This window comes from Hyperoodon ampullatus (assembly GCF_949752795.1).
Source record: "Hyperoodon ampullatus genome assembly, chromosome: 19".
Taxonomy (NCBI): domain Eukaryota; kingdom Metazoa; phylum Chordata; class Mammalia; order Artiodactyla; family Ziphiidae; genus Hyperoodon; species Hyperoodon ampullatus.
The window spans coordinates 39,085,241-39,107,126 of NC_136932.1; the positions used below are offsets into that span (position 1 = coordinate 39,085,241).

Here is a 21,886-nt window from a genome sequence, read left to right on the forward strand (position 1 = left end):
CTGGGTCTTAGTTGCAGCACATGGCATGCGGGATCTTTTAGTTGCAGCATGCAGACTTCTTAGTTGTGGCGTGCAGGCTTCTTAGTTGCACAGCATGCTTGTAGGATCTAGTTCCCTGACCAGGGATTGAACCTGGGCCCGCTGCATTGGGAGCACAGAGTCTTACCCACTGGAAGACCAGGGAAGTCCCCATGTTACTTTCTAAACTATCCTTTGAAATATTTCAGGGAGTTCCCTGGTGGCCTAGTGGTTAGGATTCTGGGCTTTCATTGCCGTGGGCCTGGGTTCAATCCTTGGTCAGGGAACTGAGATCCTGCAAGCCACATGGCCAAAATGAAAAAAAAAAAAAGGAACTAATAGAACAAAATATGAAATGGCCAACTGAAAATAGCAAATTATCACCAAGTTCTTTAACTTCAGCTTTAAAACATATCCTAGTAACCATAATCTTCTCATTGTTGGTTTGAGGCCAAAACAAAGACTGATTAGAAACAGGTAGGAAAAATACCCAAAGAAAACATGCCTCCTGGTGGTGGTGTTAAGGGCAATAATTTTTCTGCTTCTGTACTGCACCTTTCTGTACTTCTCTAAATTACTTATTATGATAATCAGTAAAATCGGTTAAAAAAGATGTTATGTCAATATTGCTTTAATGCAGGACAAGGCCTGTATCTATCTGTTCAACCACAAAGCCGGGACAGAGCAAAGCCTGGCACAAAGTAGCTGTTGGTTCGGTGAATGGACTGTCTGTGCTCGTTTTCCTGCCCCTGCCCCATTAGCGGGGATCAGCTAAAACACGACAAACGGACAGCAGCCCAGGCAGGGAGTAGGGGCCTGGGTATTCCTGCCTCCTAATAAAGCACTCAACAGCCACACTTCTGGTCAAAATTAGTAAACTTTATTTCAACTTCAAAAAGTAACAAACAAAAGGCAGCTTTCACTTTGTTCTTCTGGAGGATCAGATTTAACCCAGAGCAGGAACTACCCCCAAAAAGTTAAAATACCCTTTACCCCCTGAATCAAGCCATAGGCAAGGAGGATCCTGGATTTGGGGACAGGCCTCGGGTAGGTAGAGCGAGAAGAACACCACTGCAGGTGAGTGGGTTCTGAGACGGCACAAGTGGAGAACAAGACAAAAGCCCCGGCAGAAATGGGACCAGAACCTCAACAGGGAACTTTGTCACAAGGAGCTATGTACAAGGGAGGTGGACCGGGGCCTGCGCCCCTCAGGGAAGGGGAGGACTGCACAACACCCCGAAGCCGCCCTTCGCCTAGCCGGCTGCCACTGCGCACTGCGCACACTCAGTTCTCCTCATCACTGTCATCGGGACTGATGGCTGGGCTGGTGAGGCTATAGGTGGGGCTGGTGGGCGAGTAGCCAGGGGAGGTGGGCGAGTAGGTCGAGCCTTTGGGGGACGTGGGCGAGTAGGTGGGGCTGGTGGGCGAGTACTTGGGGGATGTGGGCGAGTAGGTGGGGCTGGTGGGTGAGTACTTGGGGGAGGTTGGGGTGTAGACCGGAGAGGTTGGTGAGTAAGTAGGAGACGTCGGCGAGTATTTTGGAGTGGTGGGCGAGTAGGTGGGGCTGGTCGGAGAGTACTTGGGGGAGGTGGGCGAATATTTCGGGCTGGTAGGTGAGTACTTGGGAGAGGTTGGGGTGTACTCCGGTGAGCTGGGGCTGTAGGAAGGACTGGTTGGGGTGTACTTCGGCGAAGTCGGGCTGTAGCTGGGTGAGCTGGGGCTGTAGCTGGGTGAGCTCGGGGTATAGGTGGGAGACTGTGGTGTGTATCGTGGGCTTGAAGGGGAGTAGCTTGGTGAGGTCGGGGAGTAGCTAGGTGAAGTCGGAGAGTAGCTTGGAGAGGTTGGGCTGTAGTTGGGGCTCGTTGGTGTGTAGTTGGGACTAGTAGGTGAGTAGCTGGGGGATGTTGGGCTATAGCTGGGTGACGTCGGGGTGTAATTGGGACTGGTTGGAGAATAGTTAGGGCTGGTGGGCGAGTAACTTGGGGAAGTTGGTGAGTAGCTTGGTGATGTCGGCGAGTAGCTTGGAGATGTCGGCGAGTAGCTGGGTGAGGTGGGCGAGTAGCTGGGTGAAGTTGGCGAGTAGCTGGGTGATGTGGGCGAGTAGCTGGGTGATGTGGGCGAGTAGCTGGGCGAGGTCGGGGAGTAGCTGGGCGAGGTCGGGGAGTAGCTGGGTGAGGTCGGGGAGTAGCTGGGCGAGGTCGGGGAGTAGCTGGGTGAGGTCGGGGAGTAGCTGGGCGAGGTCGGGGAGTAGCTGGGCGAGGTCGGGGAGTAGCTGGGTGACGTGGGGCTGTAGTTGGGGCTGGTTGGAGAATAGGATGGAGACGTAGGGGAGTAGGAGGGTGAAGTGGGGGAGTAAGAGGGACTCTGGGGCGTGTAGCCCCCAGGGGAGCGGGGCTCGTAGGCAGGCGACGTCGGGGAGTAGCTGGGAGACATGGCACCCCCTGTGGGAGAGAAGCAGAAAGGCATTAAGTGATGGAGAGACTCACCCAGAAGGAAGATCAAGGAGGAAATGAACTTGGCCTTCACAGACAAGGACAGCTCACCTGGTGAGGGGATATACGGGCTTGAGGGGCCAGGGGAGCCCGGGGAACCCGGCGTGGGAGACCAGGCCGGGGAGTAACCAGGGCTGAAGCCACTGGCATCTGAAGCAGCACTGGGAGAGAAGCCTGCTGCCCCCGGGGTCATCCCGCTCCCTGCGAAATGAGAGAAACGTTAGTTAAAACCAGAGCTGGAGCCCAACACACTCCCAGAGCCCCCAGTGTCTCCACATGGGGACCCCTCATGAGCCCAGCCCACCCGCCCTCTGAACCAACCAGAGGGCTGTCTACTCACCAACACTGGGGGACCAGGCGCCGTAGGCTGGGGTTGCGCCCTGGTTCCAGGGTGTCATGGCTGGAGAAATTCCTCCCATGGGACTGGGGGCCGAGCCGAAGAACATGCCGGTGGCTGCAGAGAGGCACACGGTGACCCACAACGAAGAGCTCCGGGACTGGCCGCCGCGCCCACGTGCAGCCTCCCCACCGCCCCACCTCCTCCTCGTAGCCCCTTGTACTCACGTCCGGCAGCCCCCAAGCCGGGGATGTTAGTGGGGATCTCCATGCCATACTTGCACTTCTCTGCATCGAGCAGGAGGTCAAAACAGCCAGTGCCGGCTGGAGCCAGCTGGCCCAGCATGATGTTCTCAGACACCCCCTTCATGGGGTCGCTCTCTCCATGTGCGGCTGCTTCCATAAGCACATCCACCTAAACCTCGGAAGAGGGGGCGTGCCATCAGGCCCCGCCCCCCCATGTCCCACCACTGTTACAGCCACCCACCCAACCACGGAACCGCACCGAGGCCCATCACACACAGTGGAGGATGCCCTCTTCCCACAGCAATCCCTCCTCCCTGCTCTCTCTCCTTCCACCCGCTCAGAACTTCTGCCATTACCGTTTCCTCAAAGGAGCACTTCATGAGAGGTCCGGTATCCTGGCGGTTGACTCCGTGTCGGGTGATGGCCATCAAGTGGCCACGACAGGTCATGGTATCACACAGGAGAGCCAAGTGCCGGTAATTGACGTAGGAACCATCGAAGGAGATGACGTGATACAGCTCCCGCTCCAGGGCCTTCCGCACAGCTTCTATGCCCAGCACCTGGCATGGGGATTGCGGGGGTGGGGGTGGGGAAGGGTCAAGACCAAGTAACTGCTCTTCTCCTGCGGCCACCACCACCCAGATCCACAGAGGGACAGTCAGGAGTCAGTGAAGCCCAGACGCAAAAGTGGATTCAGGCATAAAACCACCCGACCAACCCCTCTCCTGAGGGGAGAGCACTGACCACAACCACTGCCCGAGACCTAGGGAGGGGGCCTTGAGCCAGAGGGACCCAGGAAGAAGGCTGAGCTCTGGGAAGAAGACTCTGAGGGGCTCACCGTGAAGATCTCCACGATGTCATTGGACGTGGTGCGCACAGGGTCCACGTCCTTCTCGCTCAGCACCCGCATGAGGCTCACGCCATCCGTCTCCAGGATCCACTCCTGCAAGGCCTTGAACTCCCCGTCCTCTGTGATGATGATCTTCTTCTTGTTGTCCGTCTGCGGCAAGTGCATGTACACCTGCAGGGGGACAGAGCGAGCTCAGGCTGGGCGGGTGGGGGTGGGGAGGGAGGGAAGCGGGGGTGGACAGGCTGCAGGGAGGGAACGGCTGACCTTGCTGATCTGCTCGATGCCCTGCAGGGTCATATCTGTCAGCATGTTGGACTCGATGCAGCGCAGGAAGACGTCGTCATCCATCTTGTCCACCACCTCTTCTTCCTGCAACAAGAGCGAGTCAGCCCTCCTAGGATCCTCCGGTCTCTCCCCGCCCTCACCCCAAACCACAGCCTGACCTGGAGAGCCAGGTGTGGCCCAGACCTGCCCTCTTCAGTTCCAGTGAGGTTACTTTCTATTGTGTTTTTTACGATGCTATTTAAAAAAAAACCTCAGAAAAGGCAGCCACACTCCACCACCTTAACACAATTCCCACTCTGTGTGCGTGCTCCAAGGGCTGTAACAAAGCGCACAGCACCTCTGCTCTCGTCCTGGCACTCACCGAGCATTCGCCCGCTCACTAACGCCTTGACGTGTGATCTCTAATGGACGTGTATCCACACAATCTTATCTACTCTCCTCCAGTTCAATAGTAAGTTCTGAGTTTTTATTATTAAGGTATCCACATCTGCTGAACAATTTTTTAGGAGCCATGCCCAGGAGTGAAGTCACTGGTCAAACATTTTCCTGGGTCTTGTTTCACCCGCTGTCACACCACTTTCCCTAGGACACAGCAATTCCTACTGTCCGACCTGCCCTCACACAGGAGCCGCAGGGAGGAGAGAGCCAAGTGACCAGGCTATGGGGACACCCCCAAATCAACACCGTCTGTTTTGGTGCTTTTTTTTTGGCTGCGCCCCACAGCTTGCTGGATCTTAGTTCCACAACCAGGGATTGAACCTACACCCTAGGCAGTGAAAGCGCGGAGTCCTAACCAGTGGATGGCCAGAGAATTCCCCAACACCGCCTGTTTTATCTATATGGCTGCTGCTTCACATTTCAAAGACCTTTTGCTGCCAAAAGTTTTGCAGATCATTGCTACCCGCCCTCCCCCCATCTCTACTTTAGGTGGTGTGACTGGCACTCAATGCTGCTTTCACTTTAATGTCTTTGGTCAGGAACCAGATTTAACGGTTTTCTATGTCTGACGTATAAATTTCTGCTTGGGTCCCATTTACCTCTTGCATCTTGTTTTCATCACTGTTCATGATGCGGATACGGAGCACCAGCTTCTCTGCATTATCATCGTTAAAGATGCAGTTCAAGTCATCACCGAAACCTGGGAAAATGAGAACTGCAGCTGCAGGACTGCTTCTGCTCACAGCTCGTCCGCAGCTCTCCCCATATGGGCTCTTTCGGCTTTCCCCTCCTTCCCACAGAACCCTTCTAGAAAGAGGGAGGGGAAACAATGAGAAGGAAAAAGCTGTGCAGACGGGACCTGGAGAAGGGGTGCCCTGGAGGAGCAGAACCAGTGAGTGGAAGGTGGTGGGTGTGGGTGCCTTGTCTGGGATGAGCACAGGGACAGGACAGGGCGGGCAGGGGCCTAGGCAGGACCCCCAGCCTCACCAGCATTGATCTTCTCGGCAATCTGCTCCATGGTCAGCTTCCGATCAGTCATGTGCTTCCGGTCCAGTTCCACCCGCAAAAGCCAGGGGGAGATTCGGGCCACATCAAAGTCAGGCATCTCATAGTAGACATTCACCCACTCCTGATCCTCTGCCACCACCGTGCTCTGGGGGTTGGGGTCATAGTAGATGGCCGTGTTGGCAGTCACCTTCCTCAACGTTGTATGTTCCAGGCGGCACAGAATATCCTGGGGAAAAAAAGGGATTCATGACAGGCATTTGGGTGGCTCCAAAGGCCTCTTCAAAGCCACCTGCAGAGGGACTGCCAAACCCTTTACTTAAGGGAAGGAGTCCCCTCCTCCTCCTGCCAGGAAGCCCGTTACCCTAAGCCGCACCTTGGCTCTCTCAGCATCTCGAGCAGACTGGCCCAGCAGGAAGACAGTAAGTGAGGGGGTCTTTGGCTTCTTGGAAATGTTGATGAGCTCCTTAAGTCGGGGCACACCCAGTGTCACATTCTTGGCGGACACACCAGCATAGTGGAAGGTGTTCAGGGTCATCTGGGTGGCAGGTTCTCCAAGGGACTGTGCAGCCAGAGCTCCCACCATTTCCCCAGGATGGGCCTGGGGAGTAAAAAGAGCTGGCCTCAGAAGAGCAAATCCCTCCCCACTGGTGAGTGAGAGTGAGACATGTCAGGGCTGGGCAGAGGCGTTTGGAAAAGGAAGAGACTTAAATAAATCAGAGTCTTATTTGATCATCCCCTTCCTCAGATGGCATTTCAATTTACACCCGCCATTCAGCCCCCGATGTGCTGCACACCCAGGAATAGGGACTATGTCATCTAAACCCCACATTTCTAAAAGTGCTGTGTGCTAAAGTCACAGGGTAAATATTCATTTGATAATAGTCTTCTAAGTGGGAAGCTCCCCAATGCATTCTTTTTTTTTAAATAAATTTTTTAAAATTAATTAATTTATTTTTGGCTGTGTTGGGTCTTCGTTGCTGCACGTGGGCTTTCTCTAGTTGCAGCGAACGGGGGCAACTCTTCGTTGCGCTGCGCGGGCTTCTCACTGTGGTGGCTTCTCTCATTGCGGAGCACAGGCTCAAGGTGCGCGGGTTTCAGTAGTTGTGGCGCACGGGCTTAGTTGCTCCGTGCCATGTGGGATCTTCCTGGACCAGAGCTCGCACCCGTGACCCCTGCGTTGGCAGCCGGATTCTTAACAACTGAGCCACCAGTGAAGTCCCCCCACCAATGCATTATTTTAATTGAGATATAATCACATACCATAAAATTTAATCTTTTTTTTTTTTTTAAGTTTTTTTTTTGACATGGACCATTTTTAAAGTCTTTATTGAATTTGTTACAATATTGCTTTTGTTTTACATTTTGGTTTTTTGGCCACAAGGCATGTAGGATCTTAGCTCCTGGCCAGGGATCGAACCCGCACCCCCTGCAGTGGAAGTGCGAAGTCTTAACCACTGGACCGCCATGGAAGTCCCTAAAATTTAATCTTTTAATTGGAATCATACAGTATGTAGCCTTTTCAGACTGGCTTCTTTACTTAGTAATACTATTTAAAGTTGATCACTGTCTTTTTATGGCTTGACAGCTCATTACTTTTTACCACAGCATAATATTCCCTTATCTTGTTCATCCTTCATCAACGGATGAACATTTAGGTTGTTTCCACTGCTTGGCTATTATGAATAATACTGCTCTGAACATCTGTGTATGGGTTTTTGTGTGGACGTGTGCTTCCAATTCTCTTGGGCATATTCCTAGGAGTGAAATTGCTGGGTCATATGGTAACTCTATGTTTAAACTTTTGAGAAACTGCCAGACTGTTTTCCAAAGCAGTTGCAACATTCCCACCAGCAGTGTGTGAGAGCTTCAATTTCTCTATATCCTCGCCAACACTTGTTTTTTTCTAGTCACCCTAGGGAGCATGAAGTGGTATCTCATCGTGGTTTTGAACTACATTCCCCTGACGGCTACTGATATTGAGCATCTTTTCATGTGTTTGCCTCTCCAAGGTTCACTTTTTGTCTCTGCAACATGGGACTAACAGCCCCTCCCTTACTAGGGTCTTCTTAGGACTGCTAAGGAATAAAGGTATAAAGCCTCCAACACAGGACTTGGTTCACAGCAGTGTCTCAATGAATGAGATCTATTATTATGCAGTTATGGGCAGAGGTGGGCTGTTCTCAGAACCCAGAGAAATCAATAGATCAGAGGAAAGAACCAAGGCTGCGGTGAGGAGTATAACACTCACAATGGCTTGGTTGAACTTGGACTCGATCTCCCCGAGCAGCCAGTCGAAGGCCTCTCCGCTGAGCCGAAACTCCTCGGCCATGCGGCGGGAGCACAGCGTAGACCGCAGGTGGATGTTGAAGAGCAGGGTGGCATTCTCCTGGGCCTGCCGGCTCAGTGGGTCGTCCCCATTCACAATCACCAGCTTCTTGCTCAGCTCCTTGACACCTAAGGGCCAAACGAGGGATGAGGAGGTTGTAGACCAGGACGCTGCTAGCAGAGCCTGCCTGGCCTGGCGGTCCTGAAGCAGGTACTGACCATCTACCACCTTGATGGGGTGCAAGTCAGAGGGAAGGCGAGGGTTGATGTGGAAGATCTTCTGAGCGTTCCAGATCATGCGCAGCAGGTTACAGGGGAGGACAACCTGAGGCAGGAGGGAAGGAGGCAGGACCCCAAGTCAGGGCCAGCCGTGCAGGGCCAGCACTTCTCCAGCCCAGCCCTTCCTGCCCACACGCACCTTGCTGTCACCAGTTGGGAAGATGACCCTGAGCACCTCCCGGTCCTCACGCATCCGCTCAAATTCTCGCTCCAGCTCATTCTGAATGTGTGCGTTGCTCAGCACGTCCTTCACCACGTCCTCCTGCAGGGTGCGCCGCAGGGCCCTCTCATTGGTATAATCAAAGCGGAACCTGCAGGTGACAGGGGTGGAGTCAAGGGGCAGGAGGGCCCTGATCAAGGAACAGTGTGAGGCTCCTGAGGTCTGCAGCCCACAGGAACAGGGCTGTGAAGAATCCTGGGTGGGGAAACATAAGATCCAGACCCAAGGATGTGCAATGGCACTTGAGCTTACGCTCACCCCTCTGTACAAAGTGGGGGCGGGTCTCAACTCTGGTCTCCATCCGTCCTCTCCCATCTTGCAGCTGCTGCCAGATGGGTGGGGAAGGGGCGGTATAAGGTCCACTGCAAGACACGGTCCAGGTGATCTCACCATGTGGGGGGAGGAGAACCCCTACAACTCTGGCCCTGAGCCCAGGGGCAAGAACCACCCGCCTGCCGGTGGTTCTCACTTCTTCTCGAAAGCCTTGTTGGAAGGCTTGAGGGTAGCCAGGTTCTGGAACTCAACGCTCTCGCCCGCCAGGCCATCTTCGCCATAGCGCAGCTGTACCACCTGATTGATGGAGTTCCGCACGGTGGCATCATACTTCACCATCACCGACTCCATGGATTTGATCAGCCGCCGCTGGATGTATCCTGAGGGGGAGGAAATCAACTGAGGGACCCAGAGCAAGAAGAGGAACCTCCCTGTCTCAGGACAAGACCTGCTGGCCACTCTGGTCCTCAGGAGAGCCAGCTAGTAGCCTCTCATCCCCAAGGCCTCTCAATGAAAGCCATGCCCACCACCAGATGGACCCAGGGTCCAGTAGAGACCCCTAGGAAACACTGTCCATGTGACAGGTCAGGAGCAGAAACCATGAGGCTCTAGCCCTGCGTCATGGAATGCTGCACGGCAACCAGAACAAGAGTGTTTGCCTAACTCTTGACCTTTAGTCTCTATTCTTTCCACAAAGGTCAAAATTACTTCTCTGGGGATAGAAGACTTTAGCCTGAGAACCCCGCTCAAACTCTCCAGGGGCTTCTCTGCCTGCGGTCCTCTCTGTGGACCAGCCCGTGGAAGGGCCCTGGATCCGAAGTCCTCACCAGTCTCAGCAGTCTTGACAGCTGTGTCGATGAGCCCCTCACGACCCCCCATGGCATGGAAGAAGAACTCGGTGGGCGTGAGGCCGGCCAGGTAGGAGTTCTCCACAAAGCCACGGCTCTCAGGCCCATAGTCATCTTTGATGAAGTGAGGCAGAGTCCGGTGCTTGAACCCAAATGGGATCCGCTTGCCCTCCACGTTCTGCTGCCCGACGACAGCAATGACCTGGGAACAGAAAAGGTGGGGTGCATCCAACTCCCTCTGCCTTGAGAGTAAGAGTTCCCCATACTTTTCCCCCAACTCCCCCAGCAGCACACCCCTTCCCTCCTCCTCCCCACCTTCAGTGTGGCCCCAGTTCTGGAAAGACAAGGCTCCCCACCTGGGAGATGTTGATCTTGGAACCTTTAGCCCCGGATACAACCATTGACTTAAAGTTGTTGTATTCAGACAGGGATTTCTGAGCAGAGGAGCCAGTCTTGTCTCGGGCGTCGTTGAGAATGCGGTTCACCTGGTTCTCAAAGGTCTGCCGCAGAGTGTTCCCCGGAGTGGGCTCCAGCTCGTTGTTATGCGCCTTCTCGATGACCTGGGTGCACAGAAGCAGGCTGCGTTCTCAGGGAGACGTCGATCTCTTCTGGTCCCCGTCTCTCCAATCCCAATGTCCCCTTCACTCCTCAGTTCAAAGCCACTGAGAGCCTCTTATTCAGTCTTTGCCCAGCCTTCCCTCTCACCTCTATTACATCCTGCTTGGCCTTCTTAATAGTGTTCTGAATGTCTTGGTAAGTCTTAGAATCAGCAATGGAGTCCCCAATGCCAATGGTATGACCTAGAAATAAAAGAGAAGCATCAGCAACACCTTCTTTGGACTCCCAAGAAACATGGGATGGAATCACAGCCAAGAGAGTAGATGGAGGGACACCAAATCCAAGGGGGGGAAGAGAAAGGGATGGAAGAAGAGCAGTAAGAAGTGAGATGGACAGGATTTACAGAGGACCTGGTAGAGCCCCTAGGCTTACCCTCAATGAGGAGCCAGTTGTTAATGACAGTCTGAATGTTGGAGTAGAACAGGCGGGTGACATCATGACCCATCTCTAGGTAAGAGATGTGGACCAGGGAGCCAGCTGATGTGCCCAAAGACTTCTTACAAAGGATGCCCATGATCAGCTCCCCGTTCTCCACCACCACCTGCAGAGAGCACCATTCACAGCCCCTGCTGTGGCTTCCATGTCCAAAGCCCTTCCCCGCACAACCTGAAGCCAGGCCCTACCTTGGTGTCCCCAGGAGAGATGTGCTTGTAAGGGCCACTGTCCTCATCGTCGGGATGGGTGCTGTGGGTGCGGATACAGTTGATGTGGCCGGGTATGATGAGGGAGAAGATCTGCTTCCCTGTCCACAGGGGCCGGGGCTTCAGGATGGCTGGCTGTGGGACCTTGCCGTCCCACGTGGACAGGAACATCAGGAGGTTCATCACCTCCCCCTGGAGAAAAAGAGCAAGAAAGACAAGAAGTCAGAACTGGAGGTCTCAACTCTTGGGAATGTCAGGGGAGGCCTCACTGCCCAAAGGGGAAAGCCAGACTTTGAAGGCAAAGGGATGGCAAGAAAAGTGTTTTCCAAACTTTTACTAAAAACTTAACTGTGATAGTGAGACTTTGGAATTGTTTTTTCTTTAAACAGTAAGTACAAATTACTTTTAATAATTAGGAAATAAAGAGAAAGTAAAAAAGAGATAAACAGAACTTCAACAAAGTCTTATTTCACTCTTTGCTTTTACTTTCCAGATGGTACCTAAAATTACATGACATTTTGAGGAATTAAATGGGGAGCTAAAGCCGTACACCATTTTTGGCCTCGATCTTTGCTCACTCCCTTTCCTTCTGCTGTCTCACACACAGGTCAGCGCAGAGCAAGTCAGGGCATAGGTCACTGCTCCTCCCCCAATCCTTGCTGTGCTGGGCCCCTGCCCACCCAGGCTAGGTTTCCCCCAGCCAGGGACCACACACCCGCTCCAGGAAAACGTCCCTCTTGGTGAATTTGCGCACTGCGGTCAGCGTGTCCTGCACAATGCCCATAACTGGGCGATTGCTCTGGGGGGTGACAATCATGCGTGGCACCATGGCGAGCTCCTGGATCTCAGCCCGCGTCTCCAGGGACTGTGGCAGGTGCAAGTTCATCTCATCCCCATCAAAATCGGCATTGTATGGAGTTGTCACACTGTAGTCAAAGAGGGAAGTGAGTTGGAAAGATGCCACAGTGAGACCCAGGGAGCAGCCCAGCCCAGCCCCAGCCGGCGGACTGACCTAAGATTCAAGCGAAAAGTAGACCAGGGCAGGATGCGAACCCGATGTCCCATCATGGACATTTTGTGCAAAGTTGGCTGCCGGTTGAAGATAACAATATCCCCATCGCACATGTGCCGTTCCACCTAAGGAGGTGAAGTGTGGGAAAAACCTCAGTGAAGGAGGTATGCTAAGAATGAAGTGATAGGGGACCTAAGATGCTCTGAAAAAGACGACACTGTGGTGTTATTTCACTTGAAACGCTTATCAACCCCCAGCTTTGGGCCAGGCCCTGGGTTAGATTCCAGGCTATCAGAGAAAACGAAGACGTAGTCCCCAAACCTCAGGAAACTCAGCTGGGAAAGAAAACCGTGAGACTCTCTGAACATGAAGCCTTCTGCTCTGTTCCCCCCGGATCTCTTTCTGCCCTGTGTCCCTCTTGCTGCCCGTGGGTTTACATGACCCCCACCTTGAATGCCAGGGGCTGGCAGCTACAAGCTTGCCTAGGACAGCAGGAGTCTTTTAAGCTTGGATTCTAACGAACAGGACAGCCTCAGACGGCCCACTCCAGCTGGCCCCCAGTCCGGAAAGCTTCCTGCTCAGCTAAGAGAGGCCCTGGCCTATTACACATGCCTTATAGCCAGTCTGCAGGTGAAGGTCACTGGGTTTGGGGTGGAAACGCAGGTCAATGCGATCACCGTTGTCCCGGATGATGTACTTGGCCCCTGGGTACTGGCTGTTCCCCCTGCGCACTAGTTCCTGAAGTCTAGGAAGGAAAGGGATGCAATGAACAAAATGCTTCCCACAAAGCCCTTGTTGCCACCCTCACCCCAAAGCCCCAAGTGGGAACCCAAACTTCTAAACTTCGACACTTGGGACTTCCCTGGTGGTACAGTGGTTAAGAATCCGCCTGCCAATGCAGGAGACACGGGTTTGATCCCTGGTCTGGGAAGATCCCACATGCTGCGGAGCAACTAGGCCCGTGCGCCACAACTACTGAGCCCCTGTGCCCTAGAGCCCGTGTGCCACAACTACTGAAGCCCGCGTGGTCTAGGGCCCGCGTGCTGCAACTACTGAGTCCGCATGCTGCAACTAGAGAAAGCCCGCACACCCAGAGCCCGTGTTCCCGCAACAAGAGAAGCCACCGCAATGAGAAGCCTGTGCGCCGCAACGAAGAGAAGCCCCTGATCATCGCAACTAGAGAAAGCCTGCACGCAGCAACGAAGACCCAACGCAGAAAAAAATAAAGTTAAAAAAACCATAATGATGATAATAATAAACTTCAACACTCTCTCCTTCTTGCTCCGAGCCCATTCCCCCCACCCTCCCCAACCCCTCCAGGCAGGGCTTCTGAACTGAGCATACCTGTCAATGTTGAAGGGGGTGACGATCTCCGCAAAGGTCATGTTGGCGGCAATGGAGCGAGGCACGCCAACCTGGTCAATGGAGAGGTTGGGGTCGGGGGTGATGACAGTGCGGGCCGAGAAGTCCACCCGCTTGCCCATCAGGTTCCCGCGCACACGGCCTTCCTTGCCCTTCAACCGCTGCTTCAGGGACTTGAGGGGACGCCCAGACTTCTGCATAGCCTGTGAGGAAACGCAGGGTGGGGGGCACCCCAGCAGTTAGCACCGGCCCCCACCCGGGCCCCCTCCCCCTTCCTCCAGGCGCAGGGCACAGGGAGCCTGTCCACTCACACGAGGCAAGCCAGGCAGCTCGTTGTCCACCATGGTGGCCACGTGGAACTGGAGGAGCTTCACGTCCTCAGCGATGACATGGGCGGCCGCGCCGTTCTGCTCGTTGCGCCGAAGCTGATTGTTGATCTTCACGATGTCGGCCAGTTTGTGTGTCAGGTCATCCTGAGGCAGGAAGTCAGAACCATCACAATCCAGCCAAGCCTGAGCGCTCAGCCTGCGTGTGCCAGCACGCGGTGCCTCTCGCCCTCCACTCACACCACCCTGGGAGGCAGCTCTGGGCTCTCGGTTCACAGATCCAGAAGCACCTTTGTGAGCTCTAACCTCCTTAAGGGGCTCACACAGCCAGCAAGTGGCAGGGTATCTTCAGGCCCAGGTGACCCGTCCGTCACCCTCGCATGCCTTCGCCCCCACCACCGGCCTCCCTCCGCGCAGACACCTGGCCTAGCTGAGCGGCAGGGCCCTGAAGGCGCTGACCTGGTTGCGGGCAGAGCCCTGCATCACAACGGCAGGCCGCACGGAGAGCGGGGGCACGGGCAGCACAGTGACAATCATCCACTCGGGCCGGGCGTAGCGAGGCTCCATGCCCAGGACGAAGCATTCCTCATCTGAGATGCGTTTGAAGATCTCGTGCACCCGCTCAGGACTCAGCAGGATCTTCTTCTCCTGAGAGTCCTCGTTGACGTGCTTCCACTCTGCGTACAGCTCCAGGCCGGAGCGCCGGATCCTGGGCTGGTACCGCCCACAGCCGCCGTGGCCCTTCCAAGGAGACAGTGGGACCATCAGAGCCCAGAGGTTGGGCCTTCTCCCCCAACACCTGGCCGGGCCAGGCCCTCCTGCACTTCTGTGACCTTCGGGCTCCTGCTGCTTCCACTGCCTCCCCATCTTCTTCCCTCGGGGCCTCTGGGACCAGCCCTCACCCCCTCCCAAGAGTCTGCGCAGCCCCGGTACCTTTTCTTTGGTCAAATCCTCATCGCCCTCAGGCTGTTCCACACCGAACTTGTTGTCCATCTCCTCCCCGCCCTCGCAGATGTTTTTGCCCTTGCAGAGGTCATAGACGTGTGTGAGCCGCTTCTTGGGCTGCCCCTTGGACTTAGCCAAAATGTCCTTGATCTTTGGGTTGTTCTGGGGACAGAGCAGAGCGGGGTCAGTTGGGGCGGCTCCCCTGCCCACCCCCCAGCAACCCCTTCCCCAGGCCAGAGCCCATCTCCCACTCACAGAGTCCACAAGCAATTTGGAGCAGAAGAAGCAGACGCAGCGCAAAACTTTCATTGTCTTGACCAGGAAGCCGACATGGAACACAGGTTTGGCCAGCTCAATGTGGCCAAAGTGGCCAGGACACTCTGTCATGTTTCCTGGGGGAACACACATACAACACTTTCCTCCCAGCACTCACCTCAGAGACCAGGTCTCCAGGTGTCCACCCCCAGTCCTGGCTTTCAGTAAGGACAAGCCTCTCCCTCCCTCTAGGGTCCTGTGCCGGCCCCCAGCGCTCACCTGCACAGGTTTGGCAGCGGCCAGTCCTCTCAATCACTCCCTGCCTCGGATCCATCAGCCCCCCAAGCTTGGGGCGGCCTCCCTCGGTGGTCTCTGGGTATTTGATGCCGCCCTCTGTCACAGACATTCGTTTCTGCAGCAAAGAAAGGCCAATAACAACTAAATAGGATTCCTAGTTTCCAGACTTCATGGCTGAGGAGCTCTGTACTAAGGCCTTAAAAAACCCCAAACTACTTACAAAAGAACTAAGCAGGTTTAGCCTGAAGCAAGGGAAATGGGGGTCAGCGTGTGTGATATCTGACTATGGAAATGCCAAGTCAAGTTTCACAAGTCAAAAGCTCGTTCCAGTCACTGTCTGAGTGGGAGGGGGCGCTCAGACTAGTGTGTGGTCAACTCTGGGCTCCGTACACGTCACCTACCTCTAGGACTTGAACCCTGGATATCCTACTGGGTTGAATTCTAGGTCACTGTCATCTACAGAATTTAACAGCAAAAGAAATAAAAGTTGTCTCAAGAGGGAAAAACTCAATGCCTTGTTTCTTTCCCAAAGCTGAAATCAAGGCCAGAACCTCCCTGTAAGGCACCCCCATCATGACAGCCCAAGTGTTCTGCCCAAGACATACTCCTAAAGTTAGGCACTCTTTGCCCCCAACCTTGTCACCTCCTCCTTCTCAAGGGCCTGGGTCAACCTGAACCCTTCCATGTTCAGATATTTTAGGATAGAACAGGAGAGGGGGGCGCTAGAGCAGAGGTTGTTGAAAATTATCTGGAGCAGAAGTGAACCCTGGAGCCTCAAGAAATGAAGGCAGAGCCAAGGGCCAGAATCCTGGGCAAGGTGGAGCCAGGACTCAGTGGGACCAATTCAGTGCAGGAAAGGGAGGGAAGGACGGGCTCAGAAGCAGGTACAACTTGGAGAAGAGATTTCTGCTCTGAGCTAAAGGCTGTTCAAGGAAACCTTTGGCATCTTTTCACACACTGAAAACCAAGAACTTTAAAATTAGTTAAGCTTTGGTCTGCTAAACTTCCAGAGGGAAGACCTTAGAAGAATTTAATAAAAGCTTCTATCTGAGTGTCAACTTCATGCCAAGTACCAAACGTACCTAATGTACCTTGTTTCTCTTACCCTAACCACTAACCTTCTAGGAGTTAATTCCTATCTCTTAGACGTGAGAAACCTGAGGCTGTGTAAAGTGACTGCCCAAGGCCTCAATCTCAAGGAGATTGCAGACGTCAAACCCGCCCCCTGCGATCCCAAACACATGCTCAGCCCATTCTACTATACTGCAGCAAAAACAATTACTTCAACTCTAGGATTTGAAGCAGCACTATTTACCATAGCCAAGACATGGAAGCAACCTAAATGCCCATCGACAGATGAATGGATAAAGAAGATGTGGTACATCTATACAACAAAATACCACTCAGCCATAAAATAGAGCGAAATAATGCCATTTGCAGCAACATGGATGAACCTAGAGATTATGATGCTAAGTGAAGTCAAAGACAAGTATCATATGACATCACTTACATGTAGAATCTAAAACATGATACAAATGAACTTATTTACAAAACAGAAACAGACTCACAGACAGAGAAAACAAACTTACGGCTCCAGAGGGGAAGGGGTGCCTTGGTCTGCTCCTTAAACACTGCCACTCCCCAAGGTTTTAGCACATCCACACTTCTCATCACACCCAAATGTTATGCCATGATTCTCACTATTTACTCACAACAAATCTCTACCCTCCAGGCCTCACCTTTTTTCCTGGACTTCGGATTAACATACTGAACGCCCTGTAGATATCCCCCTGATAAATCAAATCCAACATGTCTAAAAGCAAACTCCCTTCTCCACAAAAATCTCTCCTTTTCCTTTGGTCCCCATCTAAGGTAGTGGAACTCAAGTCAGAAACCAACACTTACCCTTCCTTACCCACAGTCATAAAGCAGTGGAACAAGCATGGCCTGGAGTCAGAGACCTCTAATTTGCAATTCCAGCTCTATCACTTATCATCTATATAACCATTAAGGATTTAATTAACCTGCTTAAACCCAGGATGGGATAGGTGCTCAATATATGACAGCTGTTATTATCCAATCATTCACCAAGTACAGGTTATTTTATTATTATTATTTTTTTTTTGCGGTACGCGGGCCTGTTGTGGCCTCTCCCGTTGCGGAGCACAGACTCCGGACACGCAGGCTCAGCGGCCATGGCCAATGGGTCCAGCCGCTCCGCAGCATGTGGGATCTTCCCGGACCAGGGCACGAACCCGTGTCCCCTGCATCGGCAGGCGGACTCTCAACCACTGCGCCGCCAGGGAAGCCCATGTACAGGCTATTTTTACCTCCTGAACAAACAGTTCTTAAATCTTGCCCCTCTTCTCCATCCCTACGCCCACTGCCCTAGCTCAGGCCTGTCCTCTGTAGTATGTATCCAAGCGTTCCATGGGTCACCAGCCCTTCTCTCCTACCCATCCATACTATGATCAGGGTGCTCTTTCTAATTTGGAAATCTAATCTTCATACCCTCTTGTTCTCAGAATGATTTCCAAATTCAGCAGGATGGCTTACAAAGAGTTTTATGACGTTTCCATCTTCCTTTCTTCCTCCACATCAGTAGCTGAGTCCCCAGCAGCCCCCCTATCACCCAGCATATGTGTTCCACTACTTGGGGTCTTTGTACATGGGGTCTTTGTATCTCTCCTTGGGATGCCCTCCCCACAAGACAAACTGCTATCTGAAGACTCAGCTCAGGCACTGCTTCTTCCAAGAAGCCTTTCCACAGCCTCACTAGCCAGACTGGTAAGCCCCAGTCTGTGCTTCCATAATCCCTCCATCACTGCAAATCTCATAATGCAATGAAATGACCCACTGGGGTTTGTCTTCCCCATAGATTATAAGCATCTCTCAGGCAGGTAGCATTCCTCTATCACCCTGGACCCGATGGCTCTCAATAATTGTTTGTTAAACTGAACTAAACTGCCTTAGGACCCTCCACTGCAGGGAAGTGCCCTCGAAGAACTTGAAAAAAAGAAAAAAAAAGAACTTGAAAAGAGATAGAAGGTTGTTCCCTTACAGTCAAACCAATAATCGTCTCATAATGGATCTAATTAGTCACTGCAGGGTAGAAACCAAAATGATCTACAGGTGCATGGCTAAGAGGTTCTGAACATCCACCACACTCGTCAAGATGACCTGATGAAATCTCAGGGAGACAGGCCTGTGGTGACTAAATTCACAAAGCTGGAACCCCATCAGCTGCATCGTGTCCGATGAGAAGCACAAAGAGGGGGTTTGCTCACCTTGAACGAAACACAAAAGAGCAGGAGCAGACCTGAATGTGGCAGCCAGAAGAGTCACTAGAGAGAGGCCTAAGGAGAACAACACTCAAAGCTTTTCACTTCCCTCTGCTCCAAGTCCATGCTCACCAAGCCGGCCACCTTCTAAGGACTCCCTCTGCTTCCGGGCACTGAGACTGGACCAGGGGCTGTCCTGGAATGTTCTGGACTAACCCTCTACCATAAGTTATACTTTGAATTATACACAAACTACTTTAGCCCCCAATCCTACATCCAAACACTGGTTCTCACTGCCCACGTGATAATAGGTTAGACACCCGAGGTCCCCCGTCCTCAACATTTATGCTCCAACCACAAGAGATTCCTCAAAATTCCTTTTCTTCCCATGCCCGCCTTTCCAGCAAACTTCTATTCATTTTTAAGACCCAGTTCAAATGTCACCTCTTTATAAAGTATTCTCTAACTCTTCTTGGCCTTATCCACACCCCAGCACCACTCTTATCTCTTGCTCTACACTGATTTTTGCCCAGTATTTAGCAACTGCTAAAAACCCAGCTTCACAAAGATATGACGTCATCAAAAGGGATCTGGCGCCACCTAATGCTGAAAGGGAACTGCCCAATCTAGTAGTTCGCAGGGCACCAGGCAAACGCAGCTGTGCTTCCGTGCTTCTCTTAAAAAATTAAAATCTGGACTTCCCTGGTGGCACAGTGGTTAAGAATCCGCCTGCCAATGCAGGGGACACGGGTTCGAGCCCTGGTCCGGGAAGATCCCACATGCCGCGGAGCAACTAAGCCCGTGTGCCACAACTACTGAGCCTGCGCTCTAGAGCCCGCGAGCCAAAGCTACTGAGCCCACGTGCCGCAACTACTGAAGCCCGCTTGCCTAGAGCCCGTGCTCCGCAACAAGAGAAGCCACCTCAATGAGAAGCCTGCACACTGCAACGAAGAGAGTAGCCCCCACTCGCCGCAACTAGAGAAAGCCCGTGAGCAGCAACGAAGACCCAATGCAGCCAAAAATAAATAAATTAAAAAAAAAAATTAACATCTCTCACTGGGCCCCTGTGAGTTTGCTGCGGTGCCTCAGCAGTTTGGGCACAGGGGATCAGGGGGTTTAACTGGGAAGGTCTTGTTCTATTGTAATAAACCCTGAGTTATTCAATAGAATCCTTACTAATAAATAATTAGGTGATTTATAATTTCACACAATGTTGAAATAAAAATCCTTCAACATGTATCTTTATGTACCTGTACAACTATTTCGTTCACTCATTTATTCAAGTAACTTTTATTACATGCCTATTATGTGCCAGGCACTATTTGAGATGCTGAAGAAGTGAATACAAAGTCACTCGTGAAATTTACATTCTACTGAGGAAACAAGAAAGAGAAAAACTAATCCTTTCAGGTACTGACCAGCTATGAAGTAAAATCAAGACTTGGGTTAAGGGTTTCTGCCCCTGGTATCAGCCCCCAAAAGCCTTCTGCATTTTTCAAGTGTTTTACAGTTTTGTTTTTTAGATTTCAACCTCAACCCCATCTGGAATTTATTCGGTGTGGTCTGAGTTCGGGAGGTTCTAACTCCTGACACAACTTTCCTACAGCTGAGCCTCCTCCTCTAGCAAACTTGTCTCCATCCACAAACAGAGCCATTCAATTCCATTCTCTCCAGCCCACTGGCTTCCTCCAGTTTGCTCCACAAAGGCGTCCAAAGGGCCAACAGCTCTCCCTCCTCCCTCATCTTTCCTGCTTCCATTCTCAGTTCTCCTCCCCAGTCAGTTCTTCACAGGACCGTCAAAGTAGTAATTTTTTTAAAATGTAAACTTGATATCACTCTCCTGCTTATAATTCTCCAATGACTTCCTACTGAAAATAGAATGAAATCCAGATTCCTTACCATGATTTGTAATATCCCACCTGGACTGCCCCACCTCATGCTTCTCCAAGAATGGTTTAATACTCTCCTTCTCACCCACTACACCCCAGTCACCCTGGCCACGTTTCAGCCCCTGAGGCACACCAAGTTATTCCCTCCTTCAGGCACTTTGCACTTGCTCTTTCCTCTGCCTGAAAAGCTACTGACCTAGAATCTATGGCCTAGGAGACTGGCTGCTTCTCATCATTCGAGTAATGTCACCTCCTCAAACAGGCCTTCCCATACCCTGACACCACCCCCATCTAAAGCAGCCCCACCTCGGTCACTCTCCATCGCATTACAACGTTTCACTTTATGCAAGGCACTTGCCCTTAACTGAATTATCTTGTTCATTCATTTGTATTTATTGTCTGTCTCTCCTGCCCCTTCCCAAAGAAAGTGCTCTAGAAGGCAGGGTCTTTGTCTGTCTTGCTCAGCTCTGCATCCCCACCGTCTGTCACGTCTATCACGTAGCAGGTGCTCAATTAATAATTGTAGAGGGGGAGGGGAAAAATCTGGGGCTCGGCTTCTCACCCAAAGGATTGGTGTGATATCTCTTAACGTCGGTAACTGCGGTGTGGAGCCAATCAACCTTCTCGCCCTCCTTCTCACCCTCCAGCCCCTCCTGCGGCCCGGCCCCTAGCTCGGACACAGAGCTAAGCTTGCTGACCCCCTAGGAAAATTTAATTCTCGTTGGCCGCGAGGCTGGACTCTGCACTGCCTTGGCGCCGCTGACCCATCCTCCCCGCCTGTCCTCCTTTGGGCAGGGAAAAGCGCCAAGTTTCCGCGGCGGCCGTCAAGCCCCGCCCGCCACGCGGGCGGGAGGAGGAGTGAGAGGGCAGAGCCGCTTACCAGTTCATCCGGACTGAGGACTCCGAACTGCACTCTCTTGATGGTGCGCAGCGGGCATGCGCTGTCCCCGGAGGGGGGGCCACCCCCATGCATCGCGGAGGCAGGCGCGCTGCGCAGGCGCAAACCTCACTACAAAAAGCCTGCGCCGCCTGCACCTAGGCGCTCAGACCCTGTCGGGGCGGCCGCCGGGAAGGACCTCCCCGAGTTGGGAGGAAAAAGCCGGAGGAGGAAAAGGTGGGGGAGGGAAGGAGGCGGGGAAACGAAAAGGGGCGAAAGGAGCCCTCCTCCGCCTTTCCGGAGATTTTTCGTCCCCCAAAAAGAAAATAAAAAGAGGAAGGGAAAGGAAAAGGTTCTGGGGAGGAAGAAGAAAAAGGGTAACGAATAAATAAGTAACCGGGCTCCTGAACGGCAGAGGTTACGGCAGTTTGTCTCTCCCCCTTCCGGGAGCCGCCTTCTTCTCCAACCGTCCCGGCCGCGCTCTCGGCGCTTCTGAGGAGCGAGCTGGCCGGATGACGCCCTTTATAGATTCGCCCTGGCGTCCCCCGCCCCTTCCTTTCCCGCCCTCCCTTGCGCTACGGGGTCGCCTGCGCCGGCGTGCACGGGGCGCGCGCTCGCGTTGTTGTTCCTCTCTCCCCGGCTGCCTGGCTGGGTCACCTTTGGAAATGACGAAGTGGAAGGGAATTTTTTTTATCCCGCCGCCTCCCCTCGCTACTACCTCCCGCCCTGAGGTTTAAGGTTTGAAGATTCGAGGGTAAATATAGG

The 21,886-nt window shown here is 52.9% G+C and overlaps 1 protein-coding gene across 1 annotated transcript; it reads right to left on the minus strand.

Moving 5' to 3' along the window:
• Positions 1-876: 876 nt before the first annotated feature.
• Positions 877-21,217, minus strand: POLR2A (RNA polymerase II subunit A; the record flags this gene model as incomplete). Its single annotated transcript, XM_079725560.1, has 29 exons — positions 877-2,459; positions 2,562-2,711; positions 2,851-2,964; positions 3,075-3,261; positions 3,449-3,652; positions 3,931-4,113; positions 4,207-4,311; positions 5,265-5,365; positions 5,653-5,899; positions 6,047-6,271; positions 7,922-8,127; positions 8,218-8,323; positions 8,417-8,588; positions 8,967-9,150; positions 9,598-9,820; positions 9,975-10,178; positions 10,324-10,418; positions 10,609-10,777; positions 10,860-11,069; positions 11,593-11,803; positions 11,890-12,014; positions 12,502-12,634; positions 13,234-13,454; positions 13,563-13,724; positions 14,037-14,318; positions 14,511-14,684; positions 14,778-14,914; positions 15,057-15,189; positions 21,125-21,217. 29 exons carry the CDS (start codon positions 21,215-21,217, stop codon positions 1,303-1,305), a joined length of 5,913 nt encoding a protein of 1,970 aa, XP_079581686.1. The 3' UTR covers positions 877-1,302.
• Positions 21,218-21,886: the final 669 nt, after the last annotated feature.